Source organism: Panthera onca, chromosome A2 (assembly GCF_046562875.1).
Source record: "Panthera onca isolate mPanOnc1 chromosome A2, mPanOnc1 haplotype 2, whole genome shotgun sequence".
Lineage (NCBI taxonomy): Eukaryota > Metazoa > Chordata > Mammalia > Carnivora > Felidae > Panthera > Panthera onca.
Genome location: NC_138340.1, coordinates 54,648,327 through 54,665,305, shown reverse-complemented (window position 1 = coordinate 54,665,305; position 16,979 = coordinate 54,648,327). Strand labels below are relative to the sequence as shown.

At 50.1% G+C, this 16,979-nt stretch overlaps 1 protein-coding gene across 2 annotated transcripts in view; it reads right to left on the bottom strand.

Moving 5' to 3' along the window:
* Positions 1-251: 251 nt before the first annotated feature.
* TRH (thyrotropin releasing hormone) overlaps positions 252-16,979 on the bottom strand; it is a 69,239-nt gene continuing 52,511 nt past the window's right edge. Inside the window, exons 1-3 of one of the 2 annotated variants that reach the window (XM_060631843.3) lie at positions 3,388-3,697; positions 2,129-2,341; positions 252-1,474 (exon numbers count right to left, since the gene is read on the bottom strand). In XM_060631843.3, coding sequence (XP_060487826.1) covers positions 966-1,474; positions 2,129-2,333 — 714 coding nt within the window. In that variant the 5' untranslated portion in view covers positions 2,334-2,341; positions 3,388-3,697 and the 3' untranslated portion in view covers positions 252-965. Of the gene's footprint in view, positions 1,475-2,128; positions 2,342-3,387; positions 3,698-16,979 lie in introns of those variants that run through there. The other variant, XM_060631844.1, reaches the window with a different exon arrangement.

Genomic DNA, 16,979 nt, shown 5'->3' with positions numbered 1-16,979 from the left:
GCACCCGGCTTGCTTTCCTGCCCAGGCCCAGAAGGCTGCTAGTTTGAGTTCCCAACCACAGCCTAGTCCTATGTCCTCATTGTCTCTGCTGGATGACACAGATTGTTGATTCTTGCCATTGAACCATGACGATTACAAGCCCTGATGCCCTTCTCAACAGAACTGAGAAGCTTTAATCCTGTCCCCCTCAATGTTAAGAAAGAGAAACCCCACACCAGCTGAGAAAAAACTAGAGCCACAGAGCTCCAAGATTATCTGGATGCATGTTTTATTATCATTCAGATGATGATCACGGACAAGGGGAAGGCGCCTAGAGGGTTATATACAAGTTCAGCATTCAGGGCTGTTTACATACGCCCGCACATCTTTATTCCCACAACCGCCACACAGCACAGCACAGGATGCCTCCACCTGCCATCATTACCCTAAGCAGAACATAGCCATGGGTCAGGGCTCTGAACACCCACAAAAAGGAGGCCCAAGAAGCAGAGGAGACCCCCAGTTCTGGAGGTAAATAAAGTTGACATGTGGCAAATCTTGACTCATGGAGCAGGGGATAGAAACTGGATTTGGACATCACATCTTCAATCCCACCCTGACCTCACTGGCTGCTGGACCCAGTCACCCTGCTCCTCTCTGGGGATCCCTTAAAAGACACAGAAGGGTCATTTTTAGCCAGGGCTAAGGAAGGGGAGCAGCCTGTGGGGGTGCGGGGAGAGGGACTCTGGGATCTGTCCCCTGCCAACAGGGCAAAGTGGGGTAATCCAGGGTTTTAACTCAGGCTCCCGTTCTCATGTCCCGGAAGGGGGAGGGGGAACAAGGCCAGGGAACTGGGTGCTGTACATACAGGGGGCTTGGGTTTATGGTCAGGGATCTAAGGAGGAGGGAAAGCAGGGGTCACAAAGGGAATAGGACCCACAGGGCTTAAGACATTCTTAGACCCCAAACTTGATAGGAAGCTGGGTTCACTCCTCCAGGGGCTCCCTGGCCCAGGCCGCCCGCCGCCCAGGATGCTGCCGCTTCTCCTCAGCCCCCTGACCCCTGCTCAGGTCATCCAGGAGCCCCAGCAGGAGGCTGGCTTGACCACAGGCTCCCTGAGGCTCACATGGGCCTCCCAGAGCCCTCTTGCCCGGATGTTGGCGTTTCTCAGGCATCAGCTCTCCCTCCTCCACCTCCTCTTCCTCTTCTTCCCAGCTCCTTTGGGCCTTGGGATCCACCAGCCGTCTGCCTGGGTGCTGCCTCTTGGTGAAAGTGTACCCAAGCCAGGAGGAGCGCCGGCCAGGGTGCTGCCGCTTCTGCTGGGTTACCTCTGACCATGCAGCCACATCCTCCCGCCGGCCAGGGTGCTGCCGCTTGTGGGGGCCCATGGCCCCTCCTTCTTCTTCCTCTTCAACTCCGTCTTCTGCCTCCTCCTCCTCCCTTTTGCCAGGATGCTGACGCTTGGAGAGCCAGTCGGGTTGAATGATCTGGGACTCTGGGGAAGGAAAGGGGCCAGTGAGGGACCTCCTGACCCCCAAGTGCCCACTCTAGCCTTGCTCCTACTTAAGGCAGATTCCCTGCAGCACTCATCCAGAGTCACAGCCTTGTACAGCCTCTTAGACATCACAGACACACACACACAGATACAGATGGTCAAAGGCATGACCTCTGGCTCTAGTCCTAGCTCTGCCACTCCCTAGCTGTGTGACCATAAGCAACTTACTTAACTTCCTGAGCCTCAGTTTTCTTCTGTGTAAAATGAGTAATAACAGTATCAGTCTAAGAGCTTGTTAGGGTGATTAAATAGTGTGATAAAGTGTTTGAAGGGCTTAGAACAGTGCCTGGCATATATGAGTCTAGTAAGTAGTAATTAAAACTGTCACATGCAGAGAGACTTTTTCTCTATCCCTTGCACAGAATCTTCCCCACTGGAAGCCTGCTCTCTGTAAAACATTCCCAGGATAGGCATGGAATAGAAATCTGATCTCAGAAAAAGGTCGGCTCATGATCCTGCGGAGGTTATGGCCAACAGTTTCTGAGCTTCTGAAAGGCAAGAGTTTGGATGACCAAGTTGCTCCCCACCTCTGCATCTGGGTTTCCCCCAACCCTCTTGGGGGCCTCTGGTAGGAAGGACAGACCCACCCCTCACCTGATTCTCCATCGTCCTGATTCCCTCGCAGACGCAGGAGGTCTTCCTGGAGGAGGAGGAGGCGCTCTGCCTGGCGCAAGAGGTCGTCCAGGCCTGCGTGCTCACCGGCCTCATGCTGGGCCACCTCTGGCTGGGTGCGGCCTCCGGGAATACCAGCCACGGTCAAGGTCAACGCCAAGGCAAGCAGCAACCAAGGGCCAGGCATTGCGGGGCCTAGGATTGGGAGTACAGAGAGTATAAGTGGGCGCAGCCCCTCTTCCAGCCCTCCACCATCTCCCCCTTTCCTGTCCCAGCGGGGCCCCAAGGTGGGTAACAAATTCAGACACCCTCCTGCGGCCAGGACCACCTGCCACCTTAGGGTGGGGTAGGGGCAGCCTCAGGCTCTGAGTGTCCTCACCCACAGAGATGCTTGGAGTACCTGCCCGCACCCAGTTGTGCCTGCGCGAGCCTGGAAGCTGTGGGAACCCCATCGCCACCGCCACTCCTCAGTGTCACCCGGACCTGGGAAAGCCAGCGCGTTGCAGGCTCGCCAGGAGTGTAGCCACCAAGAGCGCGGGGCCCGACGGCCACAATGCTAATTCCTGCGTCGCAGGCTAAGATTCTTCCCGGCGCCACATTTTTGGTCCAACGCTCCTTTCCCAACATTCGAATTCCCGTGTCACCGTTCCAATTCCAACTCTTAGATTCTATTTCCAATGCTAAGATTCTTTGGCTAAGCTAGGAAACCACCAGTTCTGACTCTAAAATCCTAATTTCAACGGTGAAATTGTTTCTAACGCTGAGGCTGACACTCTAAGGCTAAGATTCGAGTCCAACGCGAAAATCAGTCTCTAACGTCAGGATTCGGATTCTAACCCTCAGGCTCTGACGCCGGACACCCAGCTCTGCCCAGTTCTGCCCCGACGTCCCGGCGCGGACCTACAGCTGCCATCTAGGCAAGGGTGGGATGGAGAACTTTACATCCGACCGACACTGGGCGCCGAGCGTTGCAGAGGCCGGGACGTGAGCGCACAGGAGTGAACGCCACCAGTGTGCCCGCACCACCAGCTGCCTCGTCCAGTCCGCGGCCCGCGCTGTGGAAGCCCCGGGGGGGTATGAGCGCAGCGCCCCAGCCGTTGCGCGGGTGCCACGCTCCGGGAGACGCTCGGGGGACAAAAGCCGCGGCTTCTTCCCGGCCTCACCCAGGGCTGGTGGAGAGGGCTCCCTTTCCAGTGCTCCCGGACGCTCCTGCGGGGAGGCGAGGGAACAGAGATGGTTACCTGCCGGGCGCGAGCTCCGCGGGACCGGTCCGAGATCCTGGGGCTCCGAGTTCGGAGTTTTGGGGCCTAGAGCCGGCGGATCAGGAGGCGGGGAGCGCTGGCAGGACCCGGACCCCTCTGCCCGCTTCTCGGAGGGGCCGCTGCTTATATCTGCGCGGGGCGGAGGCGCGGGTGAGGTCAGCGGGGAGGGGTCGCGGACGCCGGGAAGGGGCGCTGACGGCAGCCGGCCCCGTGGGTACCCCGCCTGCCAGCTCCCCCGGAAATCTGGGGCGGGGGCGGCGCGGGCGGCGGGGGCGGCGACGAGGCGCGAGCCAGAGCCTGGGGTGCTGATGTTGGGTCGCTTCTGCACCCGGCTCCGAAGGTTTGTTGTCTAAGAGAACGCTCATGAAGAGGACAGAGGGAGGCAGAGAGCGAATCACACTGTTAAAACGAGACACACAGGAGAGGATAGGAGATAGTGACAAAGACTGAAAGAGGCACACTGAGAGCAGAGACAAACACCAAAGAGACACAGGGAGAGACAGAGAGAGACAGAGAAGGAGAAAGAGAAGGGGGGAGAGGACAGAGGAAAAAAGTAGGGGACAATTGGGACTTGGGTTCTGATCTTGACTGTGTCACTTCTGGCAAATGCCTCCGGCTCCCTGGGCCTCAGTTTTCTCATCTGTACAGTGAGAGAGAGGGACAGTTTTCAGAATGCCAAACCTGGTAGCCTGGGGCCACCACCTGCTCACAGATGGTTTTGTTTGACTGCCACAGTGATTTGAAAAAAACTGAATAACTAACATTTAAAAACCAGGAAGAATTTGGGACCAAGAATTTGGCCAGCTAGAGCTGAGCCTGGTTGCCCCAGTCACCAAGGCAGGACATTGGAGTTTGTGGCCCCTGGACCAGAAAGAAGTCTGTTGGTACCCACCCCATCAAAGCAAAGGAGGAGGGAGGATGTAGGGAGGAGAAAAGCATGGATGATAAGGCTCTTGTTCCTCAGTCAGTCCCCAAAATCACATTGGAAGAGAACACTGCCACATCTAATCCTGAGTACAGCCTCCATCCTGAAACACTTAAGGGGAACCCACAGTGTGCCAGGCTCCTTGGTCAGCCTATAGACACAGAAGTTAGCCAGGCCTACTTAGAGGGAACTACATTTTAGGTGAGGGGACATCAGTGAAGTCATCTCCTACCTCTAGACCATCTCAACATTAGTCTGCCTCCCCGTACGACATTTCTTCAGCCTCCCATTTTATTTTATTTTAGTTATTTTTTAATTTAAAATCATTTTTAATGTTTTACATATTTTAGAAAGAGAGAGAGACAGAACATGAGCAGGGGACGGTCAGAAAGAGAGGGAGACACGGAATCTGAAGCAGGCTCCAGGCTCTCAGCACAGAGACTGATGCAGGGCTCGAACTCACCAACTGGAAGATCATGACCCCAGCCAAAGTTGGGCACTTAACTGACTGAACCACCCAGGTGCCCCCAGCCTCACATTTTAATTGAGTACATGTTGAATGCCCCCAGCCATGCTGGGGGTCTGGAAAGAGATTCCAAAAGTGTTCAATTATCACTCCTTCCCTTGGCATTGCACCCAACTTTCTACCATATCACCACAAACTCACATCACCTGGCAAGATAAACAAAGTAGAGACTAGTAGTCCCACTTTATAGACAAAGACACAGAGGTTTGGGGAGGCAGAAGGACTTGGAACATAAGAGGTGGGAGGGAACTTTCAGATCCTCAGCTAGAGTCCTCTCCTCATTTTTAGACGAGGAAACCCAGGCCCATAGAGATGACTTGATCTGCTTCCTGACTCCCCTGCACCCCCAGAGTCAGAAAGTTGGCTGGTGTAGACTACAAACCTGAAACCTGCTTCATCTCCCAGCCAGACTCTAGGATTTGAAGACTCGCCATCCATACTAAGCATTAAATCAGACAGACAGACAGACAGACAGACCTATTATCTTTCACATAAGGAAAAGGTGTAAATTGATAGAATCTCTATGGGTGGTAACCTGAAAATGTAACACATATGTACCTTCCACAAGACATCCCACAGGCACCCATACCTGTGCACAAGGATGTATGCACAGACCATTTGGTGCAGCATAGTTATTAGAAGCCAGAATTGGAAACAACTGTTCATCATGAGGTGTCTGCTTAAATCAACTAGGACCCAACTAAAACTATGGGTATTATATTCTGACTTTGAAGAATGAGGCAGTTCCCTATGTACAGATGTGGAATAAGCTCCAGGACATATTGTTACATGAGAAAAAGCGGAGCAGAGAACAATGTGTACATCATGTGCACGCATGTGATGGCGCGGGAGATGAACTGTTATGCTCTTCTGCAGAGTGTCTCTCTGGAGGGATGGGTGAGAGCAGTGCAGATAGGGAACAGGGAGCTGGGGAAGGGAAGGCCAGTGATCCGGGGCTTGCTTTTCACTGTCAGCCCTTAGTGCTGCTTGAATTTTCTCTCTTTGCATCATTACCTATCTACAAACCAACAAGCAGCACCAACAAAACAAAACAACAGAATGTCACCTAAGGCATAAAAGGAGTGATAAGTGTGGATGGATAGAAAAGCTGCCTGGTAGAGGGTGAGCCGGCTGGAAGCTCGCCCCCTGGTGAGCCCATTTGATGTGTTTCTATAATCAGGGATTTGAGTTGTCTGTTAGGAGGACAGTTCCTGGAGGGCTGGGAAGGGGAGGGGAGAGGAGAGTTCTCACATTGCCCAAGGGACTAGAGAGGATGGTACAGGCATCTGATCGTTCTTTCCTCTGTTTGTCCTTTCCTCTCTTCCTTTCCTTCCCTCAGCAAATATTCACTGAACCCCTAGAAAGTACCAGGACCTATTCTGGATCTTGGGCACTGTGTTAACTTGCATTTCTGATGCTTTGACCTGGGGCGGGGGGGGGGGGGGGGGGGGGGATGGGTTCTGGCTGACTCTGGGGAGAGGGCCTCTCCCAGGATTAGCCAATTCTTAGAGATGATAAGGGACTCACCTGGGAACACCTTTCATAGGCAAACTAACCAATCCAGAGCCCACACCCCCACCACCCTGGGGCTGCTGCCTCCTTGCCCTTATCACCCTAAGCCAAGTACGGGACAGCTACAGTTACAGATTGCCCCTAAACCCCAGAGCCACTGAAATTATTCAAACCAGCCAATCCTAAACCTGTTTACCCTGCCTCCCCATTCCTTTGTTTCTTCGTTCCTTCAGGCAGAAACAACAATTAAGGCACTGGTCCACCTTCCACCTTTCCCCTACCCCCTGCTTCCTCTGCCTCCTTACTACTGGATCCTGGTGCGACCAGGATCCGGCCAAGCAAAAAGGATCCTGCTCTGGTCTCTCACTGAGCTGACAGTCCAGTCGTTATGTCGCACATATTTTTCTCACTTGCTTTTATTTTTTCTCTAACAAGTGTGCTTGATTTTCAAGACTGTAATTGCTTATCAGATTAAGACAGCTATGCTTTTGAAAATGAATAATGGGATAGTTTAATGGTGAGTTTGTACATTAATTTGTAACTCCCAGTGCCTGCCCACCCACCCCTACCCCAACACACACCCACACACCCACATCCCTCCCCCCCCCCCCCACCACACACACACCACAGACACCTTCCTACAGGAGGTCTGTTGAGTCTCAGGGTGGGTTCTGATTTTCCAGACTCTGTCTTCCCTAATTTCCCCTGTCTTCTCCCTCAAAGTCTCTTTGCTCCCTGTTCAAGGATGTCTCCTATATATTTTAGGGTCTTTTTCAACTCTGAGCTATATAGAAGGGCCTGAAGTAGGCCCATCTCAATTATGTATTAATATTTTTTACATAGTGGTTTCCTGAATTAAACTTTTTATTTTGAGATAATTGTAGATTCACATGCAGCTCTAAGAAATAATACAAAGAGGCTGTGGGTACCCTTTGCCCAACTTCTTTTAATGGTTGCCTCTTGTAAAACTATATAGTACAAAGTCACAACCAGGATACTGACATTGATACAATCCACTGATCTTATTCAGATTTCCCCAGTTTTACTTGTACTCATTTGTGAGTGTATGCACTTAGTTCTACGCAATTTTATCACATGTGTAGGTTTGAGTGTGGATATAGACTCAATTCTTTCCTTTATATTCTGTTTTTGCTGTCAAAACAATGAAGGTCTTCTTTTCCACAAGATCATAAAAATTCCAGGAAGAAAAATCCATTTAGTGTCTGCTTTTTCTCCATAGAAACTCATTCCAGAAATCTTTCTCATCCATATTTCCCTTTACCCTTTCCATTGGAGATTTTTGACCCAACTGAGTGACAATTCCTTGATGATGAATCCACTGGAAACTTTTCAGTTCTCATTTCAATCACTGATTTATTTTTTTATTCAATGAATAGTTCCAGTATACACACAGGTGTCAGGCATAGGCCTGGCCACACCATGGGTGCAGAAGGGCGGGGGATGCAGGGATGTACAAGGTAAGAGACAGGTGGGAAGCAGTCAGATCTCATGGGGCTTTATTGGCTCTACAGAGTAAGGAGTTTGGAATTTATTCTCAAGGCAGTGGGGAAATAGAGGGGTTAAAGCAGGGGAGAGATGTGACCTGATTTGTTCTCTAAGCATCCATTTGGCTGCTTGGTGAATTATAAGCTTATGGGGGGCAAGAGGGAAGCAGCAAAGCCAGTGAGGAACCTCCATGAAACCCTCGCTCCTTTGTGAAACTCTTCTGCCTGTCTCATTGGGTTGTTCTCTTCTGCTTTTGGGCTCTCCTTCTGCTATGCTTGGCTCTGGAGTGGGCCCCACTGAGCCCAGTGTGTGTCTGCAGTCACCCCAAGCACCATCCCCAGGCCTCCTCATCTTCACTTCACCAGGCCACATGCTGGTGCCTCCCAAATCAGCTTCTCCACAGAAAACTATGTGGCCCTCAGAAAGAAAGAGCCCCTCCCAGGGCGATCCTCTCCTGCAAGCAAGAGAAAATACAACCCAAACTGGCTCAGGCAAAATAAAAGGCGGATGTACTGGTACCTGTGACCAACAACGTAAAGACCTAGGACTAGCTTCAGGGATGGCAGGATCTAGAAGCTCAAATGATGTCATTCGGAATCTGTCCCTTTTCTCCGTTTGTAATCTCCACTTTCCTCTAGATGGCTTCATTCTCGGGCTGAGTGTCCTCAAAGGTGGAGAAGTAATCATGGGCATCCCTGGGATCACACTGTCCCAGCTGAGTTACCCTAAAAGCAAAAGAGCCCTTCTCATTCCCAAAAGTCCCAGGGTTAGTTCCCATTGGCCCAGGCTGGGTCACATGCCCATTCCTGAACAGACCACTATGATTCTGATTGGCCAACGGGTCAGCCTGTCTGAACAGCATGGACTCAGGGGGTCCTCCAAAGGCATATTGGGTTTCACCCACTAGAAGAAGAGGAGCTGAATGACAAGTACATAAACAACACAGGTCTCCTACGTCCCCATTGCACAGATGAGGAAACCAAGACTCAGACAGAGGAGAGGGTTGCCTGAGTCCCTCAGTGAACCAGCAACAACCTCAAGACCAGTGCCCTACCCCATTTTTCCTTCACAGTGTCTGGGTCAGGAAGAAAGAAACTGGAAGAGGGGACGCCTGGATGGCTCAGTTGGTTAAGCCATGGACTTTGACTCAGGTCATAATCTCATGGTTTGTGGGTTCAAACCCCACATTGGGCTCTGTGTTGTCACCGCGGAGCCTGCTTTGGATCCTCTGTCCCCTTCTTTCTCTGCCCCTCCCCCACTCTATCTCTCAAAAATAAATAAACATTAAAAAAAGAAAAGAAAAGAAACTGAAGTGGCCAAATTCTTACTGGCACACTGGGTTCTGCTTTACACTCCGTGTCCCATCCCCAGCCCCAAGACCTTGTTCTTTTCTTGTAGGCATAAGTTGCCATTAGGAGAGTGTCATCTTTTCTGGAAACTCTAGGGAGGCCTCCCCCTAAATAACATCAAGCCCCGAATAAATGGCTCTCTAATGCAGGGATTTCAGACACCCTGACAGGAAGAGGGCTCTTTGGGTGCCAAGAGGACTCCTGGCAGCTGACTACTCTGCTTCCATTTAGGCCTCCCTTAGTCACTGCCCAGCTTCTGGCAAAGAAGCGCTAACTCAGTCCATTCCTTCCAGGACCCTTCAATTCCATACACATTCACTGAGCACCAACTCCATATGGGCAGTGTGGTAGGTGCCAAGGAATACGGCGGAAGGTAAACCTTGCATGGCTCCCTGCTGCTTATGGGATCACTTCCTTAGCCTGGCATAATTCCTTTATAATCTGGGCACAATCTCGGCTCCTCTCCTGCCAGCTCCCCTTTACTCCATGTCCAGTCCCGCCCCCAACATCAACCAGTGAAACTCATTTTGCAGACATGCTGTCTAATCTCACACCTCCATGTTCTCGCCCCTCTCCTTGCCACCTGCCACTCGCGGGCCACTTATTCATTCTTCAGAGCCTACTGCAAATGCCCATTCATCTATTCATTCATTCATCTGTCCTTTTGTTAACTTAACAAACTTAAATGTACATAAACATGAGACCGAGAAGGTCATATGTTGAGTGTTAGGGTCACTGAGAGGGTCCAGATAGGAATATTGTTCTGAGGATGTTAGCAGTCTGGGAGGGGAGAAGAACGTGTCCATATAAGTTGTATTACAGCATACTGTGAGGTGGAAAGCTCTGGGGCGGGAACAGACCCAGCCTGTGGGATCAGGGATGGCTTATCACGTGAGTCTTGGACTTACACTGGATGAAAGGGCATGCCAGGAGGCTTTCTCTGACCACCCTGGCTGAAATAGGTACCCATCACACCCTCTTGTGTGACTGCATCTTGTTCCCTGCTATTTTTCAAGGTCCCGGCACATAGCTAGCACTCAGTAAAGAATTTTTAAATTAACGACTACATGAATGAACGCATTCAGCCCAGGGTGAACGAACACAGGCTGCCTGGCCCTGTCTTTCAAGCTGAGAGGGCACAAGGACAGCCTCCCTCCATCACCACCTATGAGGTAGACAGCATGTTTACCAGCAGAAAGAGCGGGCAATGTGAGGAGCAGTCTTGGAGGTGCACAAAGAGAGACCCAGAGGCCAAAGCAATCGGAGGAAGCTTCCTGGAGGCAGAGGGCAGAAGCCAGGCCCTGGAGGATGGAGAGAGTCAGGACAAGCAGAATCAGAAGCAGATGAGCTCAGGCTGTTTGAGGACCTGCTTCCTCTCCCCTTCTTGAACAGAGACTCTGTGCCCCCTCCTCCCCTCCCCAGAGCAGCATGGTCCAGAGTTGAATAACACCCAGGGACTGTTGAGGCTGACCACTATGAGACACCAGGCAGAGTCTGCCTGTCTGGGCTCAGGGCCAGGCCAGGCTTCCACACTTACAGTCTAGGCTGACAAGCTGAAGCCATGAGGCCCCACCAACCCAGGGCCCTGTGCCCCCTGTGAGGTCTTATATCCATGCTGAGAGACCAATCGCAGGTCTGTGTGGTCTAGATGGTTTCCAAAGAGCCATTTTCTGCCCAGCTGGAGTTTGCTGAGTGGAACTCGGGCTCCGGGAGGGCGCCAGGGGCTGCAGGAACACTGCCAACCCACAGGGCTGGTGTGGAGCCGGATGCATAGGAGGGATTTCTGAGGAGTGCTGTCTGATGCATTTAGCTGACACAGAACACGTGCACATGTGTGTGGGTGCCCCTGGCTGCTCACATGTCTTTGCATCTACTGCACATGCCCCTTGTATGTGTGTACATATACATAGCCCATGTTTGCATGCTGTACACACATTCATAGATTTTGCCTTGTGTGTATGTGTATACACATGGGTGTTATGTATATGGTATGCACAGATTCGTGTACAACTTTGCCTCGTGTGTATGGGTGTACCTGTGTGTATACGCATATGGGGGTCCAGGTCTGTATGGTGTGCACATGGGCATGTGTGTTTGTGCCTAGGCCTAGGTCAATGTGTACACATGTGGCACATGTATCTGTGGTTTAGTTTGGGACAGGGCCTAGTGGTCATCTTAGGGCCCAGTTGGTCACAAGTGACCCTGTCTGCTGAGGGAACGTGGCTTGAGATCAAACGTTCTACCCATGAATAAGACATCCTCACTACCCCCTTCAAGAGTTATCTGTTTGTTCTTCCATTCTCTGTTCTCTGCTAGCTAGTCTGGTAAATTAACTTGTGTTGATATAAGAGAAGGAATCTCCTTGAGGACGGAGTCTGTGTTCATCTCCCACATGGCTTGGTGCAGGGTAGGTGCCGAGGAGAAGGTAAGTACTGGAGAGGGACAACAGATAAGAACCGAGAGGATAGGAGGGGCTCTGTCTTGATTTCGGCTCAGGTCCTGATCTCTCGGTTCGTGGGATCGAGCCCCACTTCCGGCTTTGCACTGACAGCATGGAGCCTGCTTGGGATTCTCTCTCTCTCTCTCTCTCTCTCTCTCTGCTCCTCCCCAGCTCATGCATGTGCACTCTTTCTCTCTCTCAAAATAAATAAATAAACATTTTTTTTAAAAATAGAGAGAATGGGAACCATCTCCTGGGTGCCCTGAATACATTTTCTTGTTTAATTCACACAGCTCTATGAGATTGGAATCATTCTGTCTGTTTAAAGGAGCCAAGGCTCAGAGAAGGGAAGTGACTTGTTCAAAGTCACACAGCCAGGACCTTGGATTTGAACTCAGGTCTGTGTTATATACCAAAGCTTTTTCCAGTCAAAGCCATCCTTCAATTCAGAATCTGGTATCTCAAAGCCCATAATAAAGAGTGAGTCTCTGACTTTTGAAATAACATCAAGCTTATCTTGGGATCATCTCAGGAGAATATATGCTAATTCTGATGTGGATGGAAGTGCTTTGTCGGGTGGGCCAGGGTGGGGGCGGGTGATAGATGGCTTGACGCCTGTGAGCCACAGTTGCTGGATGATCAGACACCTCGTCATCCATCAGGCACGCCAGAGATAACAAGCCCCCACTTCTGCCATTGCTTTTGTTATTACAAGAGAAAAATGAAAACCAACTCCAAATCACCTTGGCCATTTAGGTATATTTATCTTGCTGTCAGCCATAAGCAGGCTCTATCTCAACGTTCCGGGCTAATTAGAGCTTGTTTTCAGAATACATGGAGTCTACACCCCAAGGAGCAGGTATTAATCTGCTATTAATACTGGGCCATGAGTCAGGGTGACAACAGGTGGAAGAGGAGGTTCCTGGCGGGTCCTGATTGAGACCTTCATTTTGGCCCAACAAGATGGCAGTCTCCCTCCTGAAAACCCAAGTATTCCTTTTCATGGCTCCATGAGAACCCACTTATGAGTCTTGAGTGGACTCCAGGATTCTTTGGCCACCCATATCCATCCTTTGATTTCCAGTAAGCAGAAGGACCCCTCTTTCCTTCTGGAGAATTGCCTTATCTCCATCCAGCACAGTCCTGATGGGATTCTAGCCACACTGCCCCATTCCCAGGGCAAGGGGTCAGCCTGTGGAAACTCTCTCCTGGGATTTAGACTCTTAGGTGGGGAGATGCAGAGCTGTTAGGACAGACATTCATTACAGCAGCCACAACAGCACTAGAATAAGATAGTGGAAAAGTCTCTGCTGCCTGGACCCTTGCAGGACTCCCTTTTTAGCCTGGAGCCTGAGCCTTTGGTCTTCCTGTTGAGCAATAAATCTCCCTTTTCAGGTAATTTAGCTAAATTTGGGCTCTGTTCTTTGCAATCCTGACTGATAAGGCCTCCTCCTCTGTACTGGGGTCTCATGAGAATCTAGAGTCATAGATTCAAATCCTGGCTTTGATTTCAGGAAAGAGAGGAGGAGGGAGGGAAGGGGTTGGGAGAGGAATAATGATGACTGGAAAGGGTAAGGGGATACAGCTGGGTCAAATGGATATCAAGGACAATAAGAGAAAAAGGAATCCCAGGCAGAGGCCCAAAGGTGTACCAGAAATATTCCCTATGTGTTTATAGATAATTCTCACCAAAAAACTTGAAAGCCTCCTTATTCCCATTTGTATAGGAAGCTGTTATTTTTTTCTGGTCAGCCTCCAGTCCCCTTTCTTCTTATGATAGAACCCTGGTTTTACAAAGGAGAATTATTCTCCTCTGCCTTTGGATTTGCTGGTTTGTGTAGGGCTGGCACCACCTTGGGAACCATGTGACCAAGGACTGGCCAGTCAGGGTTTGAATATCCCCAGCCACAGGGATTGGTTCAAGGACAGCTGTATGGTCAAGCCAGGCCAATGAGATTCAAACTTGAGACTTTTACTGAATTATTTACAAAGAAGTGTTCTTTTCATGCTGGGGTTGTGGGATGTAAACCCAGAACTGGCAGGGTCCATTTTTGCCACTTTACAAGAAGATTCTACTTGTGAATGATGCCACCACAAAATTAGTTGGACCAGAAGGTAGGAAGTCACTGGTTTTTCATGACAGGATAAGTTCCTTTTTTGTTTAAGTCAGTTTGGGCTGCCCTTTCTGTCACTTGCAACCTAATGACTAATAGATAAAACTCAAAGAAGAGAGGGTATCCTAGGGCTGGGCCATGTCTCGTCTCATGCTAGGGCAGGGAAGAAGGACCACAGGGCACCAAGCAGATTCCCTGGCCTTAGCTTCTGCCTTAAACTCTGAAGGCTTGTGTTCAAGTGCCAGTTCTGCTACTAATTCGGGGGGTGGGGATTGGTACATCGCATAACATCTGTAGGGGTCAGCTGTCTCTTCTAGAAAGTGAGGGTGATGATAATATAAAACTTTCAGCCAACTAATTGGTTACTACATGCTAGTCCTCATACAAAGTGTTTTCCAGCATTATTACATTATATCTGCATAAAAAGTGAATGATGTAAGCATTATTATTATTCCCATTTTATAGATGACAAAGCTGAGACCCAAAAGGTAGGCAACTTGCCCCAGGTCACCAAGTAGAAGACCAAGTCTTTGACTCAACCCCTTACACAACCTGTCAGATGTTAAAAGTGTAGCTAGCCAGGAGGGGATAGGGTGCAGGCAGCGTTGTCTTGCCTGCTGGTTCACCAAGCACCCAGCCACTTTTTGACCTAGTCTGCATCTTCAAGGGGAGCTCCAATTCTACTTGAGTAGTGTTCCTTTTTTTTTTTTTTTTAACATTTTATTTTTTAAGTAATCTCCATACCCAATGTGGGGCTTGAACTCACAACCCTGAGATCAAGAGTCATATGCTCTCCCAACTGAGCCAACCAGGCTGGCTACTATAAGTAGTGTTCTTATAGGGAAACCACCCAAAGTCTTGTAAGTGCCTGAACAAACAAAGCAAGGTCAAGACCATTCACAAGGTCAGGATCATGGGAGTTAGGCTGGCCCCATGGACAACATCTGATCTGGACTTTCAAAAGATGGGTCATTTCCCCTGGTCTCATCTATATGTAGCCAAAGGGAGGCCAGAAAGCTTTTAAGAATAATAGTGGTTTGGGAGATGGAAAGAAGGAAGGAAGGAAGGAAGGAAGGAAGGAAGGAAGGAAGGGAAGATTAAGTAAGTAAATCTAGAAATGAGTAAGTGAATGAGATAGAAGCTGATTGGTTATATTAGAAAAGCTGGAGAAGAAGGGGTAGGCACTCAGTAGGTACAGCCATGGTGGGCAAGTGGAAAAGTGAAGCTAGCCAAGGGCAGGAAACCTGCTCCCTCCCTGCAGACTCACCTAGCCCTAGCCCTCATCGTTTCTGATACTTTTATCAGCACTTGGCCAGGAGTCACTTGTGGGCATAGATCTAGGGCACAGATTCTAAGGGGAGAGATCACAAGGAAGGGCTGCTCTTAATTCTAGCCCACAGCTATGGCAGGAGGTGGACCAATGTCATCCATCACAAGCATCCTGGGTCTGGCCCTACCAAAGGCCGAGACCAGGCACATCTCCACGGTTACTCTGAGGGCCCAGCCGGCAACAGCAAATGAATTTTCCTTTATTGATTTTGGGGTTAGAGAGCAATTCAAGACAATCACGAATAATGCTCAGATAAGCAAGGGCTTCTGAGAGGGGAGCAGGGCCACAGAAAGGACTCTGGAATTTTATAGACCTGATTTCCACTCCTAGGCCCACCACTACCTTGCTATGTGACCGTGTGCAAATAACATCACTGCTCTGAGCCTCAGGTTCCTCATCTGTATAGAGCAGGGCTAGTGAAACGTACCTCCCAGGGGTGTCGTGAGGAAATGTGGAATGTGACGGGCATCATGCTTGCCTGAAACCGAGTAGGCACTTGGTAAATGACAGCTCTTTATTGTTCTGACCTTTCCCCCCAGTAGACACTTTTGTCATCAAAAACAAATATAGTTCATCCGTTTTTAATCTAAAATAACAAAAGTGTGTCTGCTTATGGTCTGGGAGGAATGTATTGGGCAGAGTCCTGCCAGGAAATAGGTAGCATCCCCAGATCGGTTAGTTTGAGGATAACTTCATGAAAGGACCGTTTACAAAGCATGAGCAGAGTGCACAAGGGATAGTGCAGTACCCAGGGAAGGTGAGAGAAGACCTGGTAGCACTTCTAAGCCCAAAGGGACAAGAGGGGACAGCAGTTAATGGGGTCCAGAGAAAGGGAGCATTGGACTGTAAGAGTCTTGACAGGAGCAATCAGTTGAGGGACCTCACAGTGGGTGAGCCTGGAGATTAAATACCACAACCTCTTTCTTCTCCCACCTTCTGATCCCCTCTGGGACTCACCACTGGCAGAACCCAACAGGAAACCAGGGGCCAAGGGAGCCATTGGTAAAGGCTGGCCTCCCAGGCCTTGAGCAGGAAGGGGGAGGGCGCAGAGTGGATCCAGAGGGTCAAACAGAGGGATCCAGCACAAGGGTTTCTGAACATCCTGTTGATAATAAACTTGAAGACCCCATCTCATAAACAGGCTCTTAAGCCCCCCTCTTCCACAGTCTAGACCTGGCCATTTGCAATTACAGCCAGCATCCCATCGTGTAGAGAGGAATGCAGCAGTGACAATGTTCTGATGAAGGATAAGCTTGGTCCTTTCCGGGACTCAGCCTGAGGGTGGGTACAGGACACTGGGGCACCGATTGCTCTGAGGGATGGGCATGGCCGGATGTCACACAGCAGCACTGAGGACAGGCTTCACACCAGAGGCGGTCTGTGATTAATGAGCCACTCAAGTCCAGTGGGTGGAGAAATTAAAAGAAATTAAAAAAAGAAAGTTTAATAAATTCTGGCTGGCGTCATGCAGAGCGAGAAACCCTCCCCACGCTATTATGGACAGTCATTTTTCAGTTTGTATGCAGAGAAGTCACAAATGGATTCACTGCGGCTGTCAGGATGATGGGGGCCCTTTCCAGTGCCCTTTACAAAGCCCTGATGCTTCCACTCTGGGTTTGGGATGGTGGGCTGAGTGCTAACCTGCCTCAGCCAGGTCACAGCAACCAGGCTGGTCCATGCTGGAGACAGAGGCCAGGGGCACCATCTCCTCAGATGGAATGGAATGAGCAAGGAAGGAGGGCATGGGGAGGGTGATAGAGAAGACGTCACCCACTCATCCCACGCAGATATACGCACGTGGAGACTAATAAGGGGACTCAGACACACACAAGGACACACAGAGACATGAAGAAAGATACACAGGAACAC